At 30.1% G+C, this 19,714-nt stretch overlaps 1 protein-coding gene across 1 annotated transcript; it reads right to left on the bottom strand.

Annotated features, from left to right (window-relative positions):
• Window positions 1–18,227, bottom strand: LOC123301228. Its single transcript, XM_044883963.1, has 12 exons — window positions 18,163–18,227; window positions 17,948–18,102; window positions 17,670–17,875; window positions 15,375–15,481; window positions 14,775–14,812; window positions 10,420–10,586; window positions 8,611–8,782; window positions 7,355–7,548; window positions 5,321–5,471; window positions 3,910–4,105; window positions 2,147–2,289; window positions 1–219 (listed from the first exon to the last, which is right to left on the bottom strand). The coding sequence occupies exons 1-12, from the start codon at window positions 18,221–18,223 to the stop codon at window positions 1–3; spliced, it is 1,809 nt and encodes a 602-aa protein (XP_044739898.1). The 5' UTR covers window positions 18,224–18,227.
• Between the last annotated feature and the right edge of the window lie 1,487 nt (window positions 18,228–19,714).

The raw sequence follows: 19,714 nt of genomic DNA, 5'->3' as shown, positions 1-19,714 counted from the left end.
CTATACTAAAACATCCGATGAACCTTTTTTTTCAAGTGCAGTAGATGGTGGTAATTTATTTCGATTGACACCATTTTCCTGTAGAGGTACTTCATTTACTGGATTTGGAGATTTACGAATAACTAATCTAAATAAATTAGTTAATGGATATTCCACAAACATACATAAAAGAAAACCAAAAATGTACGCTATAGTAATTTTACTGGTTATTGAAACTATCTGAAAAATAAAAATTTGGTTAATTTTAAATATTTTTAACAATAAATCGATATTTGGTCTGAAAAAATGGGTCGGAACTCATGCATAAAGGATACCGAATATCCGGCAAGACACGAGGCCGGAGCGCTGGATATCCGGCAACCGGATATTCGGCTCGGTAAAATTCCACTTTTTTTTCACTTATCATTAATATTGATTAACAAGAAATGTCATCATCAAAAAACCGATCGCCAATTTGGAAATATTTTGATTTAAAGCTCGGTGAAGGTAAAAGACTGGCAGTAGCAGATCATCGCCGTCTTCAACACCTGCTAAACGAATGAAAGAAGATGAAACTGAATCCAACTTCAGACGTGAACCTCACGACTCTGGTATAGAATACGAAGCCAATCGGAGTCGCCTCTTACCCATAAATGCGGAAAATTTGGTATTCATTCACGACAATTTGCCAATTGTTAATTTTGAGTACTAAAATAATTAATAAAACAAACATTTTTGACGTGCGATTATTAAAATAAACTTGTGAAAAATAAAGATAATTTTTTGAATTTTATTATTCGGAATTCGACCGGATACTGAGCTAATATCCGGTATCCGGACGGATAGTGAAAACAGGCTGGATAAGCCGGATATCGGGCAGTTACCGCATATCCATTTCATCTCTACAAAATGGATAAATAGCGTGATAATTTTTGCATATTTTAAGCCGAGACTATTAAGCAAAAGTCTATGTTTTTCAAATTTTCGACCATTTTTCAGATTTTGAAGTTAATGAAAAAAAAAATTAGATTTCTTTTACCGCATCATTTAAGAGATAAAATTAATTAAAATTATGCAAAACATGGACTCTTATGAGTGTCTCTGTTCAATAACGCCAAAATTTGATGATTTGTGAAAAATTGGCACAAATGAACTAAAAAAAAACTTTTCAATAGATAGAGCTACTTCTCAAACGTACACTGAACAAAATTCTAAACGATTTTTTTAGTTTTGATTTAATTTAATTTTTATTATCATAATTTAGTTTCTGTCTATGTTGTTAATCAGAAATTTTAAAATGCCACTGTACGCACAAATTTGAATTCCTAAAAAATTCTTTAGATTATATAAATTTTATTTTATTCGTAATTAAAATAATATATAAATTAAAATTACACTGCCTTTTGTAAATAAAATGGGAAATTTGGAATCTTTGATTATAAATCTAAGCAACAGCTGATCATTGAATTTTAAATATCAAGGGAGATTTAAAAAATGTTTAGAAAAAGAAGAGTTTTGAGTGAAACCATTTGGCTAGGATTTTAATAAAATAAAGTTCGAAAACTAAAACCCCGACAAATACAGAATCACGCTCTTAAAAGTACGAAAACAAGAAAATATATTAATCTAAAATTGTTATGATAAGTAAAATCGCCATTACAGTTGGGGAACCTCTAAGATTAAACAGTTTTCCACAGGTTCGAAAAGTGGTCCCCTGACTGTAATGACGATTTTACTTTTCATAACAATAGGGAATATTCATGTATTTTTTTTATATTTTTAATTCATTGTTTACACCGTTTTAATTTGCCGGGGTTTTAATTTTCGAACTTTATATTATTACAATCCTAGCCAAATGGTTTCACTGGAAATTCTTCTTGCTCAAGAGCCATATGGAGGGGGGGGGGTAAAATGTAACAGTACATGCTTTTGGGAATCACTAAAAGACTGTTTTATTCTATTCTAAATTATTAGAAAAATTTCGATCGTAATATTTTCATTCTTATACACTATAATTTCTAACTGATACAAACAGGGGTTTAAGAACTACCATTTCGGCGTTGGCAAATATATGGAGCATCGAACACTATTGTAAAAAGGAATCCGGTGAAAAACTTGATGTGGGACCCTGTTAATGCTAGCTACGCTATTGGATACAAATACTTACAAATGTGTAGATATTATAATGTCTTGGTAAATAATTCATTGCATCTTGGACCATATACATTTGATAATGTACTAAATAATTACAAAAACTTAATCGCCCAAATACGATAATTGGTCTGTATTCTAAAACTTTTCTCATAATAGCTAAAAATGAAATACAATATTTAATTAAAAGGCTCTCAAAATATTTGATTAATTTTCTTAACAAAGAAGTTAATTTTTTGTTGTTGTCACAAATTCATATATAATTGAAAGAAAAATCTAGTAAAAGTATTTTTAAGTAATTTAGTAATTTCTTGGATTGAAAAAAAAACTTGTGAGTCATGATGACGCGACTACTTGGTATTCGATGAGGTTTGGAGCTAAAATTATGTTATAATATATCGAAAACAAGTTTAGTAATGCAATGAATAAGTCGGGGAAAAGTGTCGAAAGTGGAAAAGTGGGGAAACCGCACCAATTTTAATGAAACTTTTTGTAACGTGCGTATAATACCCCAATGTACAACTTAACCTAGTCATAAAAAGGCATAGGGCTCCATCGAGGGGCATGTGTATTCCAAAATTTTGAAATGCTTATTTTGGCTTAAAATTGTCATCTATAGTAGTTATTTTAGTCGCTAAATAAGAATTCCCCTTAGAGCACAGTTTAGACTTAAGTTTACCGTTTTCGTGCCTTTTTTAAAAACTGGCGCGATTTTCGCGTCACGATTTTCGGAAGACGTGACAGAATCCGTGTTATATGACATTGGATTCAGCGATCAAAAATACTTACTAAAACAAAGTTTGTAAATACTTAGTTTTCGTTTTTGTGCCAAAAAAGTGAAATTCTTGGCCAAAAATGGCACGGTTTTCGGAATATGCGTTAATCTGACATCAGATTTGTAATCAGCGACGAAAACTACCACCTAGACAACAGTTTGGACGATAAAGACTAAGTTTTCCATTTTCTTTTTGCCAAAAAGTGGAATTTCGGGTCAAAAATTTGACATCGTATTCGTATTCAGCGACCAAAAATAACTACCAGATGACAATTTTAAGCCAAATTAAGCATTTCAAAAAAATTTGGACTACATACGCTGGCTACGCTCGGGATCTATAGCTTTTTATGACAAGGTTAAGTTGGCTGAATGTTCCTTGGCGTCCTCTAAACACGTTACAAAAAGTTTCATTAAAATCGATGCTGTTTCCCCACTTTTCCTATACTTCCCGGTTTATTAGTTGTACTAAAGAGACATTTATCATCTTGCATCTTATTTTATCATTTCTACGCGTGGTGGCGTTACTAAAGCGCTATGTTGGCGTCACTGGCGTTTGTATTTACAGTTCAGATAAATCATTTTCAATTGTAAAATTACATGCAAAATGATTAAAAATTTTTTTTTAAATTTTTCTTAGTAATTTTTAGTAAACTTTCGAAAAAAAAAGTATTAAAAAACATGCAACTTCTCTATTGAATATAAAATTCACAAAATGGGGTGGGTACACATAATTGGGACTATGAGACATTTATATCTATTTCGTTAGCTATGGCCCTAAGATGGTCCGAAAATTAGAATTTGCCTGAAAACGATTTCTTCTCATTTCTGGTTCTTTTCCTCATAATTTTGATCTACTTCTGGATTTTTTTTCCTATCCAATATTTCGTTTCCTGTAGCTTTATTGTGTTCAAAAAAATGTTGATTTTTCGAATATTTGAATTAGTTAACTTATGTCTGTACCCATATCCTGTGATAAATAAATTAATAATGTTTAAATGTATTACAATGGGTCTGCTGTCGAAGGCCCCATACGAATAACGCTGTACCATTAACAAAAAGTAATTTATTTATTGCAGCCCATACAACTGCAAATGACTGATTCGATTGTAAATTGGTTAAATTACTGTGATTCATAATTGAACAAAAGAACATGAAACCATAAACATTTAGAAAAACTAACCAAAACCATATATGGCGAAACTACAACAATAAATTTTAAGCGTGTTAACTTTAGCCCAAAATGTGACAAGAGCTGGCAACATTTTCGAGAGTCTATTTTAAGACAGCTGAATTTCGAATATTTATGTAATTTTATTTTTTCATGAAACTTATATAGAAATGAAGTAGGAGAAGGTGGCCTATAATAATCCCACTAAGAAAAATGTAATTTATAGCCACCAACTATTCGACATATGTACAACATCGAAATATTTTTGGGTTCTTTCTTCAAATTTTACAATATTGTCATGTCAATTTCTTTTGATCTGTTAAAATATTGAGAACTATTCACCATTTCTCAAAAGGGATCGTTTTGACCGACCTTGTAAGAATAATGGGAAAAATAATCCCATTCAATTTTCTACCAAACAGTTCACATAAAATATTAACTGTTCTTTTACATTGCATCAACGATTAGTATGAAAACAAAAATCACTGGTAAAATCATCTAAATCAACACATTCAAGACCTGTTACATGACGGGGGGTCATTTTATCTTTTATAATTTTACACACAAAATAGGGATCATTTTAATGTCGTCTAAAAGGCATCGTTTTACCCGTAATGACATATTTGAATATTGTCATAAAAACTGATTTGTTATACGCCTATAAAAATATGTTGTAATATTATTAGAAGCCAACAAAAGCCAAGAGTAAAATAACCAGCCGGTAAAAACTAACACAAAAAAGAAATTTTACGTTTAAATTTGTCTTACCATAAATCATAAGCAGTAAAATTATTATTTTTGCTACGAAACACAAATAAGCTTATACATCACTATAAGTCTTTGTTGAACGATTAATTTGATCGCGCGGAAGCCATCTATCGATAAATATACCACATGGATTTAATGGTTCACTTAAAACAATTAGGGATCATTTTACCCTGAGGGATCATTATAGACCACTTTCTCTTACTTACGTCCCACGACCCTTTGTAAAGTAATCGAATACCTGGAACGGGGTTATCAGAGGCGAAAATATCTGGCAATTATAATTTATATCGCTAAAAAAACATGAAAATGATTAAGAAGCAATAAAATAATTTTAAATTAAGAATTTTCTTCAGTTTTTTTGTAATGCTACCACCCTCAGTAAGTAAAGAAATATTCAATATTCAGCCGTGTTAACATTTTCGTGACGTTGCTAGCTCTTAAGCCATATTCAAAAATTAATTTTCAAAAATGTTTGTTACCCATAATTTTTTTAATAAATTGCTTTTTAATGCTCCTGTGTGATAAATATATCCACAAATAATGCCATAAATTGTGCCGCTAGCATTTGTGTAGGATTGAACGTATGTGGACATCATTGCCCGATCTTGATAAAAAAATTCTCTCATTGATCTAAAATCAAAATATTTTCAGAAATTTATATTTCTGCCTTTAATTAATACAAAAGTAAGTTTTTATATATCTATGAGAAAAGATTAGATTCAAAAATAGATCGGGCTATTTTAACAGAAAAAATGAAGTAGCCAAATATAGTTTACGCTTTTGTATACTCAAAATTGAGATACTTACGATGTAATTAATTGCATAATTTTATGCTGTGTTGTAGGTGTTACATAATGCAGGGCGCTAAAACGCTAAAAATAGCTTATAATCTTATTTATAAGTTTACGGAAAAATGTTTCGAATGGTTAGTTATAATAAGTAGTTTATTAATTTACAAAGAACTGGCATGATACCGCCTGCTTCGCTAGAAAATTTACATATTACAAGAGAAGACCACCGCGTTATACTTTTCACATCCCTTGCTTTGCTCTCACTTAACCCCTTTCTATAACACCGGAAATACGTTTTATTATGAATTCAAACTATTTAGTCTTTGCTTTTAAAATATAAATTTTCCGGCGAAGTGGCGAATTTTCCGGGTAACTGCCAGTATCTTTATAAATCATAGCTTATGTTTTGTTCTGATGTATGATCTATATTATTGTAAAGTTTCGTTAAAATCGATTCAGTGTTATCGTAACCGTCCAGTGAAACGAGCGAGTAACTGTTATCTTTATAAATTAAAGTCTATATGTTATTCTGATGAGTGAGCTATAATATTATAATAAAGTTTCAGTACTTTTTGCGTGAAAACGTTACAAACTCACTTTCGCATTTATATTATATAGGGATAACAATGGCGATGTAAATTTTTCTTTTTCTCTTATCAAGTCATCATTTGAGCAAGTTTGAGAACACGTTCTATCGATACATCAGTAAGCTATTTTCCTTCCAACCCGTATGCGATGCAAGATCCGGCCGAATTTATCGATTAATTACAATTAAAGAAATGAGAATATAAGTCTTACATTCACAAAATGTTGTAAAATGCGTCCTCCCAGGTGTTAGACATTGCAAAAATAATTTTAAATTGTATAAATTGATCAAGCTAGAACTTTTGTCAGTAGATAATCCTCTCCCATTCAATTACAGATGCAAACATCGTCTTCTCAGAGCTTCAAGTCTTCTCAGGTGTCAGGTGCCAGGTTGATATTAAAAGTTTTTTTTTAATAAACCCAACTATAACTTTCCATTTACTTCCCTGGTGGAAAAAATATTTGAAGAAAGAATAAAAAATTCTGAAAAAGTCTTAGGAACTTTGAATTTCTCAACGTTTTCGGACTAGTCTAATTCAGAGTTATTCAGAGTTCTTAATACTTTTTTAAAGTTTCTAAGACTTTTTCAGAGTTTCCTAAGACTTATTAAGACTTATTATTTTTTCAAATATTTTTTCCACCAGGGTTATTACGCCAACTATCTACTTACAAAAGCTCAACCTTGATCAATTTGTACATTTTAAAATTATTTTTGCAATGTCTAACAATGGGGAAGACGTATTTTACAACATTTTTTGGATGGAAGATTTACATTTTCTCATTTCATTGACTTGTACATTAAAAATTTTGTTTTTGCGACATAAAATGTGTTCTCAACCTTGCTCAAATTGTGCGAAAATTTATGATCATGAGTTATACAACGTCTTTGGCAGCATAAAATTTTGCATTCAGCACTAGGAACTATTTTTATTTTGAGTATTCAAAAGGACATACTGGATTTTGCCTTACCATTTTTTCTGCTAAAATCATAAAATCTAAAACACAACTAAAATTTTCCGGTAGAAAAAAGACTTTTCAATAATTTGTTTAAAGAAAAATATTACTTTGGATTATATTTGGCTAAGGAATGAATCCCTTTCACATACAAAGACCTTAAATTTATTGTCCATTACTTACTGTGGATTATTTACAATCATTGGTCCTAAATTTTCACGATACGTAATAAAACCTGGTATTAAAATTGTAATTAATAAACAAATGCTTAATATATATTTAATTTGACGTTTCATTAACCATATTAGACTTAATACCAACACTGTTACGCAATATAATTGTGTATCAGCTATTAAATACCACGTTTGAGGCATACACTAAAATCAAAATGAAATTAATTAGTTTTGAGTTGTAGCTTACGGTTTTGTCCTTTACTCAAAATTATTACAAATTTATTGAAATATTTGAATACATAACACTATTAAATTATCAACTTGTCCAGTTTTTACATTCCATAGCACACTAGTTATAAAAGTTTATTCTTTAATAAAATCAAAAAATCTTTAATAGTGTCATAATTTAATAGTGTTATGTATTCAAATATTTCAATAAACTTGCAATAATTTTGAGTGTAGACCACAATATTGATATAAAGTTAATATGCATTTTGTCATGAAAATCGGTATATGGGTATAAAAAAATATTCTAAGCAACTTTTTCGAATAGTTTTTTTTTCTTCGATTTCTCTAACTATCTTTGACGCTAGGCAAAATATTAAGAATCGTTAATATTTTGCCTAGCGTAATTTTATTTGCCTAGCTTTATTTGTCAATTTGTAGTAGGCTGTGTTTAAAGTTCTGATCGACCCTGTATGAGTGTGGCCAATTTCAAATCGAAATAAATACTGAAAATATGGGGGTGTCTTCATCTTAAATGTGACACACCATTAATGTGTGTTGGTTTGTTTAATTATCCCACTCAAAAATGTAGAAAAAATATTGAAAAACTTCTTTTACGTTTTGAAGACAGAACTCAAAAAAAACTCTAGGGTCAGAAGACATCCTTTAATATGCAAATGAGATTTTTATAAATATGGGTATAGAGCAGAAATTTTATTTTAAATTTTTCTTTTAGTTCAACGGGCTTGTAGTGGTTCAAATATTGACCCAGAGTGGTTCAAATATTGCCTACTATTTATGAAAATCGAAATTTTGCAATTATTTTTATATCGTTTGAAGTCATTTGAAATGTTTAAAAAGTAAAAGCTTCTGTGAAAGTAGATATGATTATTTTTCGCAAGTATAATTTATTTTTTGGGAAATTTGGGCCACGGCTATTATTGAAGCAGTGTATATATTGGTAACTCGTTCAGATTCAACGGGGTATTATTCCGTTGAAAAGAGGTTTTTATTAAAAGCTATAGTAAAATATTTACGAACAAATTTTTGTGGAAAAACATTCCTATAATTTATGTAAGTTAATTGCCACCATCCATTTCGACAATTATCTTTATGCAGCTCAACACGTTGATGCCAATAAGGACCTCCATTACTAACATGCACAACTAATGTTGCATTTATTAATATAAGTAAGGCGTAGATTGGTGTCAATCTGAAATTAATTAATTCAATTTATTACATTTATACAGCGCCGCCACAGTGCGTCCGAATCCAAAAAATGCGGCAAAATTCGAAAAGTTAAGTAAACCACTCCAAAATTGAATCGCGGGGGTTTTTGGGGCCGCTGATTATAAATTTTATGCCAAATTTTATCACCACTTGGGTTAAAATGTAAAATTCAATTACCAGATAGTAGCAGCTGAATTTTGTGTTATTCAATAGCTAATAGTTTTCTCAGTAACTTTCAATAGGGCTTTAAAGGCGGCATCCAACAGCGTGTTATTACTGTTTCAATTAACTTGAATTCCATAAAAAAAAAGAAATAAAAAGAGAACTTTATATTTCTATAACCTTCAGATGTAGATTCCATTTGGTATTGTTGGATTTCCTTTACCCGATGCACTTTCACACGTTTATGACTTTCCCCTTTGTATCTACACTAATGTTGTGCTAAGTGCATCCCTGTAGCATACTTAATTATGAAAAAGCCCTATTATGAAACTCTTTTTTCGAATTTTGGCCACATTTTTGGTCTTCAGGTGCACTGTGGCGATTGCTCTAACCCTTCTTCAAAGTGAAGCGAGTTGTCTGTCCCTATATTTTCGACGTTTTACACCATAAATTGGATTTATGTTCATATCCTTTATTTATGTGCACTTCATAAAAACACTACTGTGCGACGGTGTTACGAACAGGAAGCGTAAATGCCGGCTGCTATGCTTAATTATATTTGCATGAATTCAATTTTTGATTTTCATTTGCAGTCCCACGCTTTTTAAAACATGTCATAAAAATTATATTTTTCGGTCAAAATTATTTTTCGCTTTTGGCATTTGGGCGCTCTCTCACCTAGAACAACCGTAGCTCTCGCTCTACCCAAGGGCCGCCATTTTATTAAAATTTTTATATGCGTAATATGCTATTTCGTTTTCGAAGACATGTTCGACCGTCGGTTACTTCCCCACGGTCACGGCCTTTAAATGAATTATTCAGCCAATATTACTGGATTAAATTTTGATGAAAATCATTTTCAATGTCTGACAAAATATCAGACAGTCAATTTTCCTGATTCGAATTTCACCACTAATGGGGCAGATATGAAAATCATAAATCTTATCGTAATATTATCGTAAAATTGCATAGCCTTTTTTGTTCAGATCGTTTTTTGTTCAGTGAACATTTTTGGTCTTTGGGAATAATTTTTCATATGTAGTTAGCTAATATTTGTTATTATCAATCGATGATATAATACAAAATAACGCGTTGTGGCGTTACTCCCATAAGGCTGTTATGTACAATTTTTGATTGGCGTGAAACATTCTTTGATTGATTCGAACATATGAAAATTGGGAAAATTAATAGGATTTTCGAAAGATCAAAATTTCAAATCGATAGAATAAAGAGTATAATCGCAGTGCTTGAAATTCAAATGTAACTTTAACCGTTCTTATCTGGAAATTCCGCTCTTCTTTTTAAATTTTTTTCCACCAATGAATATTTAAGAGGATTCATAAAAAAATTATCACGCCAATCAAAGAATGTTTTACGTCAATCAAAAATTTTTACATAACAACCATAAAGTGGCCTATTTCTAACAGTGACCCGTATGTAGTAGATATATAACATTACCTAAGATAACGATGAAAAATTGTTGTAAATATAAATCCAATACGAAATTCATTTTTTTCCATTTGTTTAAATACTGATATCGATAATACAAAAGAGCTAAACAGGAAAAACGATTGGATAATTACATTTCCATTTAGTGGAATACTGGTTATTGGATGTGAAATTAACTGAAAAAAAAAATTTCTAATCGATAACGACCAATAAAAACTGATTTGCAGTTGATTGCGAAGCAATAACGTCTATACTTTGCAATTCAACACATATGTTTTAAAAATATAAGCTTTTGATGTTTTTCTAAGCATATTTATGTTTGTAGTTTGTAGTAGGGGGAAGGGGATGGGGAGAAAAATATGCCAACTCCAGGGGCGATGCCTGTACTAGCAACTTGTTAGCCCGCCTAAAAAAATTTAATGTTTAGAATTAGAGAGGTTATTCAAAATTTCTCTTGCGACATAGTCTGTATTGGAACGCTTATGTTTAACTCCAGATTTAAAAAATGTATACAAAAAATATATCAAGATATACTAAGTTTAATCCCAAGTTTGTAACGTTTAAAAATATTGATGCTACGAACAAAATTTTCATATGAGTGTTCATTAAATCACCTAATTAGTCCGTTTGCGGTTGTTTGTCGACACAATAACTCAAAAACGAAAAAAGATATCAAGCTGAAATTTTTATGGCGTGCCTTGGACGTAAAAAATGACGTCGAGTTCGTTAATGAGTAACATAGGATAATTGGGTCTTGGGTCCGTAAGATCCATCTTGTAAACCGGATTTTCAATGGAAAAATCAATGTATAACAAGAAATGAACTAACTTTGAAAAGCAGTATCTCCGAAATTATCGGTCCTATAAAAACCAGCTTGATCTCAGATATTAGGTCAAATTTTCTTATTTTTCGGCATGATACGGTCGTTTGCCGAATTCGAAAACTTGGATTTACCGTTGCCTTTCCTTTGCAAACAACATATAAAAAAACAAACAAACATAGCTGATTTGATGAAAGAATCACCTTCTTTTTATGTTTAATTTGATTGAATCATTATCACACATTGTTTAAAAAGTTTTAGATATTATATCTATTATAAATTTATCATCCTGCCCGTCTTTTGTTACTTTTGTGTCCGTACTGCTAGTTAGGTTTGGCTACGGGTCTCGCCAACTCACATTATAATGTTCAGGAGAACATATATATAAGTTTAATTAAAAACCTGTGTGTAAATACACGTGCGTGGAGATAAAATTGACATAATTAAACAGATGAGGCATTAAACATAATTAAACAGTAGGGGAAGATGGGGTGATGAGATTAATTATGTAAATGAAGTTCGAGTCTCTTCGTTTAAGTTTGATAGAGCTAGAATAAAAAGGTACAATGACTTAGTTGGACTCATTCAGTTGTACGAAACGATTGTTTGTTTTTTGCTGCACTGTTATAAAAAATACAAAAGAAGAAACGTACCAGGTAAGCATTAAAAAACATACGTTTACTATTGTATTTACGTTAATTATATCCCTTAATCTATCTAAGTTAAGGTACGACTGAAATTTTGATGAATAATGGCATTTTATTGAAATATTATTTTTTCGATTCAAGGTTAAGCGGGTAATGAGAGCTGTATGGCAACAATTTGAAGTTTCGTGGGAAATAGGAAAAAATGTGACGGTAATATGTGCCATGACTCCAGGAATGTTCATCGAATTATTTACACTTGCTCCCATAATAGTTGGACAAAAGAGCAGTGGCGGATTTAGGCTTGCTGCCGCCCTAGGCCCCGTTCGATGCGCCGCCCTTTTTGATAGAATGAATTTCATTAATTTTGATCCAGTTTTTTATTTTAAAGTAACTTAATTTATTGAAATATAATTTTTTTAATATTACTGATAAACAAGACAGATAAATATATATATAAACTTTAGACAGATAAATAATTCATATTTCTTTTAATATTAATCAATTTGAAAATTTTTTTTCCTGGCTTTGGTCCATGCAAAAACGTCAATTATGTCGTCGTAATTAATTTCTTGGACTAGTTGGGCTTCAATAGACAGTAATGCAAGTGCATTAAGTCTATCTTGGCCCACGCTTGCGCGTAAACAGGTTTTTACCCTTCTAAGAGTAGAAAAAGATCTTTCTCCTGAACAATTTGTAGCCGGAATACTCAAAAAAATACGGAGAGCAATGTCCACATTCGGATAAACATCTCGAAGATTCCGTGAATGCAATACATTGCATATTTTTTGTGCAGAGCATACATCTTCCATATTCGCCAATGACGGGATTTATTTTTTATAAAAAATTATTTTTATAAACAAAAAATGTTCTGACACTTTTAAATGAAAATTATAACGATATTCAATAACCCTGAATAAAAGAAAATATTGAGACAAAGAAAAAAGTATTAAAAAGTATTAGATTGACTAGAAAACCAATACTTTTCAATACTTTTTTCTTTCTCTCCAAAATTTTTTTTTCATAATCAGGGACATACAAATCTTCGGTATTTTTATTTCACAATGAAAACAAATTGAGAAGTCATTTGGATTAATTAATTTCAAAATGCTTCATACACGTGAGATTAATCTCACTAAAGGAACGGAAAGTAAAGAACATTACTCGATAAAGAATATCATTGATCGATTAAAAAATTAACATCTTACCCACACAGATTGAGAAGTAGATTAATGAATTGGATTATAATATTTTCTATCGAAAATTTTTTATAAAAACTATTCTGAACCAATTTTTATAATTGATTGTCTTTACTTTTCTGTGACTCTAAAATTTTGGCATTTCATAAATTTTGCCGCCTTTCAAATTCTGCCGCCCTAGGCCCGGGCCTCACGGGCCTAGGCCTAAATCCATCACTGCAAAAGAGACCCTTTTGTCACCAAATATCCCTTTTGTTATTTAATTCTTTGGTATATAAGATTAGATTTATTTGAGACTAACTAAAATCAAAGAATGGACTACTCTAGACTGATTAAAATTTTAATGGCTCCCATTAGACTAGTGGGACATTTATTGGCTGCTATTACCCGAACGTTCGGGTAATTGGAGCGAAAGACACAATTTAGAATTTTTTAATTTTCGTCAAACGTTACCAAGGTTTAAGATTTTTCTGTGATTTTCTGGTAACCAGATAAGTACAGCTTACGTTCATAATAAATAAATATTTAAATTGTAGAAATTATGAGTTTTATTAACAATATTGCTTAGATGGTGTCAATTACCCCACGCTCCCCTCATACGGCGATTACATACTTCAAACATAATTCTAATGAATAGAAAAACATTTGTACTTGGTGAATAATTATTATTTTTTAATTTTATTGAATTAATTAATTTTTATCTAATTTTTAAAAACATATTCTTGACATTTTTAATATTTATGATAATAATTAAAATAAAATATAAAAATTGATAATTATTTGTTATTTAACAACACACTTCCTTAATGTGTTTCGATACCAAAACGAAATTGCTTCCAAAATTTTGTTGAAATTGCTGAATTTTTGTGACAAAATTAATGAGTATTTAATAAATACGCCTTCTAGATAAATTTGAAGTCGAGAAATCGATTCTCTGTACGGTTACGATAAATTAATTATTAAAAACAGTCCTTTTTAGGTGGTATATGAAGAAGTCGTAATAAATGTTAGTTTTATAGTCAATAGAGATTTAAAATGCTTTTAAAAATGTTTTGCCTTTTACATTAAATTTTTCACAAAAGACGTATAAAGAGGATGATTATAATTGATAAATTAGTATCGTTTTAAATTTACGGTATCTATCTAAATACCTTAAAGTAGAGTTGAAATGAAAATGATGACAAAAATTTAAAATTTTATTTATCAATTAATCACCCTTGTATAGGTGATTTATCAATTAATCACCCTTGTATAGGTGATTTATCAATTAATCACCCTTTTGTGAAAAATTCATATCGATTCTCTGTACGGTTTATTAGAGAATCGATATGAATTTTTCAAAAAGATGTATAATAAGATGATTTATTGATAAATAAAATTTCAAATTTTTTGGATCATTTTCATTTTTTTGGTATTGAAATACCATAAAAAGATTGGTTTAAATAATTTTGGCATGGGGCTAATTGTCTCGATTGCCTCCTCCATGGACCGGCGCTTGAATTTTGTGACGAATGTTTTAAAAATATGTTATTTTAATATTAAAAAACTTACATCTTCAAAAAATTTAGTATTATTAAACGGAATTAAATATGTAATAAATATTATATGCCCAAACATAACAAGTAACATTATGAAAAATCGTATTCCTTGAATATATTTAATACTGTCTCGAGAATTTTCCAATTTTTGTATTTGATTTACATTTTTTTTCAACGACCAACATAAAAGACATTTTAAGGCTGCAAAACAAATGAATATAATTAAAGTTAATAAACCACAAGCCCATGTTCAAATTTTTCGGGTGAAATGACCCACCAGGAAACATATTGAAGAAGATGCTCCTATATGTAAGAGTAAGTTTAAGCACTATGGCGTCACTTTTGCGCGGTACAGGTGACAATATATTTGTCACACCCCTTGGTATCTCACCCCTGAACCAGAAAATATGTAAGGCGTTGCTCGATACTAGCTCTGCATCAGTATTCGAAGCGAATAATATAAATGCCGTACAGAAATAAACACAAAGAGCTTCGAGAATTGATGGGAGGAATTTGATTTATTTCAGTACAGATATTTATGTAATTCACTTCGAATACCTATGCTGAGTTAGTATCATCACCAAAGCCCATATTTGCTGGTGCTCTACTCTCTTTTACCACGCAAAACTAATGCCATGGTGCTTAAACTTACTTTTACGTATAGGAGCATCAACATGATTCCTGGTGGATCATTTCACCCGAAAAGTTTCAGCATGGGCTTGTGATCTATAAGGTTGAATCTCAATTAAATTTAATATCTTACCAAAAGAACCTTCTTTATAATCAGACGTATTTTCAGTTTTAGTGGACTTATAATAATCAGTAATTGTTGCAGCTATCACAGATATAAAAATTAATACTAAAATTACACTAAAACAATTAAACATTATTTTTTTGTAAAACTACGAACAGTTCCAGAAAATGTATGTATTCCGTAGAGAAAACTATAGCAATAATTTAAAAATGAAAGAGATTTTTTTGCTAGAATTATTACAATTTTGTCTGTATATCTAAAATAACAATCAATATCATACCTTGGTACCCTGGTACCTAGGTAATTCTGGGCCCTAACACCCTTTAATAAGTCAGGTAATTAAAGGCCTCTCAATTTACTGATTCCTCGAAATTAGAAATTATATTTATATAAATACTTTTACATTAAAAATAATAATAATTTTGACCATCTTTGTGTTGAAACCGGGACCTTATTTATTAGAGATTTTTTATGTGCTGTCCTCCTAAAGAAACAAAATTGAAGGCTTTTAATGTATCAAAATTTAAGTCCTTATTGAATTAAACAATTAAAAAACTAGAAATTCTCTAATAGCTTTTCTTAACAAATCTATGTCTTCTAAGCATTTCAAGAGCTTTTGTAGAGAGTTGGCTTATACAGGGTGAACCATTTTAACCTAATATGGCTACAAAAGTTGCAGAGTTAGATGGAGGACATCATGTTCTGACATCAGATTGAATCTAGTTCTGCTTGAATAGTCAATTTAGATTGCCAAAAGTAAGAGATAGAATAAAATTTTAAATTAGAAAGTTAAATAAGTCAAATATTTTTTTGAAAATCGTTAGCTTTCGGAGGAAATGCGACTTAAAATTATATCATTATTTCACTAAATTGAACGAAAACTAGCTACAGAAAAATGCTTTAGTCAAAAGTTTTCAAGGCCAATAGAAAATATTCGTCTGTGTCTATGGCTTTGATCTACAATTATAGATAAACTTTAAGAGTATTTTCTTTCGATTAAATTCAATAATGACATAATTTTACGTCGCATTTGCTCCGAAAGCTAACAATTTTCGAAAAATATGTTTTGAATAAAAAATGTTAGTTTTTTATGAGGATCAACTTCCTAAAATAAAGTGTTATTACTTACCCTTTACTCTCTCTTACCTTTTAGGATCTAAATTGGCTATTAAAGCAACGCCAAGAACTAGGTTCAATCTGATGTCAGAACATCATGTACCCCATCAAACTTTGCAACTTTTGTTAAGTTATATTTTCATTGGTTAATTATAAAACAAACTATTAGCCATAATACATGAAAATAGTCCATTCTGTATATATGAAAATGCAGATCTTAAAAGTACAACCAACATTTGAATACGAATCAAATTACCTAAATTCAGTTAGTTCTTGCCCTCAAAAGCTCATAAGTTTACTTATATGAAGTATGATCAACGTCTTTTAATTTGGGAGTTATTTTGACTTATTTTCATAGTAATCATTTGAAGCTAAAGGCATCGTTTTACTTCAAAAATAGTGAATTATCAATCATAGTTTATCATAATTTTGTTTACCCATATACAGTGTGTCGCATTTAAGATGAAGACACCCTCATGTTTTCGTTATTTATAGGAATATCGATTTGAAATTTTGCAGTCATACAGGGTGATGGGTCACATTTTTTTGGAAACCTTAACTGAAATCTGAACTTTAAACTCAGCCTATTATAAAGTGACAAATAGCGTCTATTCTGTATATTTTGCCTAGCGTCAGAGATGGTTAGAGATATCGAACAAATTATTCGATTATTAGTGTGCTATGGAATGTAAAAACTGAATAAATTGATAATTTTATATATTTATAATGATTTTTAGTTAGATTTAAGACCAAAATATTGAAAAAATTAAAAATGCGAAATTGGTCATGAAAATTGGTATATGAGTATAAAAAAATATTCTAAACAACTTTTTTAAATAGTTTTTTTTTTCGATATCTTCAGCCCTCTCTGATGCTAGAATAAAATGTTAATAATCGGTCCTATTTGTCAATTTGTAGTAGGCTAAGTTCTGATTTTGGGTAAAGTTTATAAAATGATGACTGTGAAAATTTCAAATCGATATTTCTATAAATATAACGAAAATATGAGAGTGCTTCACCTTAAAAGCTACACAATGTAATTAATGTAAACTGTAACTAAAAAAACACCGTCTCATTGAGAATAGCCCCCATCCGCCGAACGCGCAATGTGGAGCATAGCTCCAAATTTATTCTTGGGATAGTTTTCAAATGGAATACTACAATAAAATCAATTTTTGTTATACATACATGGCTACAATATCTAAATAATCGAAATGTTTTGGTTCAAACTGTTTGCACAACACTTTTTTAATCACCACATTTAACTCATCTTTTTCAAACTTTGATTTAAACAAATTTTCATGAAACTGAGAATCAGTTTCATTTCCTATTAGAATACATCGACCCATTTCAAGTATATCACGACGATATTTCGATTTATCCGCATTATTTTCCTACATCAAACATACAATATTCACTTCACTTTAAAATAAAGTAATATTAACTATAATTATTTAGATTCAAACCTGAATTAAGTTCCACAACACTGAATCTCTCGTATTTGTGGAAATCGGAATTAAATTAATTTCAAAAATACAATACTGATACGTTTTTCCTTTAATTTCACATAATTCATAATCGTCCATATCATATAATCGTGGTAATTTATAATAATCACTTTCTACAAAACAAGAAAAATAGAAAATTTTGGAAATAAACTTTTACTAAAAACATTGTTTACCATTAAGTTTAGCGGAAACATATTGGAAAATGAACGTAATTAATAAAATAGTAAAACGCATTATTGTCGTTAATAATACTTAAAGATCTTTATTCAGAACTGAATCAAAAGATCTCTCGCTGAGATTTTATTAAAATTAATTGTAACTAGAAATTTGTATTTTGAAACGACGACGCAAGGTCTTTAATGTAGAATTTTCATAATTTAAATTTTTCATGTAAATTAATTATTTTATATGCTTTATAATTTGCATATGGATTATGTATCTATAATTAATTGTTTGTTGCAACTAGGTAGTTGGTTAGGAATAAGGAAAAATTTTTTATTTCTTCAGTTTATCTCAGGTTGATCAATTATAATTTTTTGCATTTGTATGGAGTAGTGATGGGACGAATGTTGAATTTTGTACATTCGCGAAAACGAATGCGAATGCGGATGTTTATTTCCAATATTCGCGAATGTAAATGCGAATGTTAACATTCAAATGAAGTGTTCCCAAATTCTAATGTATTAACTTAATTAATTATTCCTTATATATTATTTCGCCAGCATGTTTTTTTCTGCCCATCCTTATCCTCTTTATTTATTCCTTTATCAAATTCCATGATTCAGTCCTCATTTTCTAGCTTATCATGGTAGCTTCTGACGAAAAATATACTCACGGACTAAAATTTTACCGCTTAAGAACAAAACATTCGAAATAATAAATAAATTTAACGAAAAAATATTTTTATACCATGCATATATGTAATATGCAAGGTATACTAAGTTTAGTCCCAAGTTTGTAACGCTTAAAAATATTGATGCTATCAACAAAATTTTGGTATAGTTGCTCATAAAATCACCTAATTAATCCATTTCCGGTTGTCCGTCCGTCCGTCTGTGGACACGATAACTCAAAAACGAAAACAGATATCAAGCTGAAATTTTTACAGCGTACTCAGGCGTAAAAAGTGAGGTCGAGTTCGTAAATGAGCAGCATAGGTCAATCGGGTCTTGACCTATGGGTCCGTAGGACCCATCTTGTAAACCGCTAAAGATAGAACAAAAGTTTAAATGAAAAAAATGTTTCTTATAAAAAAATAAACAACTTTTGTTTGAAAATTTTTTTCGTAAACATCACTGTTTACCCGTGAAGGCGCAAATTAGGCGTAAATTGTATAGTATGTATTATATGAAGTTGTATATGTATGTGCAATGTGAGAGTAATCAACACTATTTATGCACGGTATTTCAACAATTAACTCAGTCAATTATTTGTATTCATTTATATTAAATGAGTTTAATAATAAGTTTATCAGGTAAACATGATTCTAATGTAAAAGTTTTTATAGATGTTTTCCTATTTCAAATGAAACTATTTTTAAAGAATGTTCTAGTAATATTAATTTAATAACTTTTGATTTTTTTCACCACTTTTATACGAAATTTGTTGTTGGTTTTTAGTCACGAGTCACGAGTACACGAGTACATGGGTTACGGTAGTAGCCCAGTAGAGTAATTCTTCATGATTCGAGCTAGTACATTTAATTCTTCATTAGCGTAAAAGAGT

Source organism: Chrysoperla carnea, chromosome 5, assembly GCF_905475395.1.
Source record: "Chrysoperla carnea chromosome 5, inChrCarn1.1, whole genome shotgun sequence".
In the NCBI taxonomy this organism is placed as follows: domain Eukaryota; kingdom Metazoa; phylum Arthropoda; class Insecta; order Neuroptera; family Chrysopidae; genus Chrysoperla; species Chrysoperla carnea.
Note: the sequence above shows the minus strand (reverse complement) of the source record. Positions and strands in the feature narration are given on the sequence as shown.

Excerpts from the sequence above, each read along its gene's own strand:
- LOC123301228 (XM_044883963.1), bottom strand. The coding sequence starts at position 18,223 with ATGCGTTTTACTATTTTATTAATTACGTTCATTTTCCAATATGTTTCC. Across the intron at positions 18,103-18,162 it reads TGTTTCCGCTAAACTTAATG|AAAGTGATTATTATAAATTA; the intron begins GTAAACAATGTT and ends CTTGTTTTGTAG. Across the intron at positions 15,482-17,669 it reads TATTTAGATATTGTAGCCAT|TGTAATTTTAGTATTAATTT; the intron begins GTATGTATAACA and ends TAATTGTTTTAG.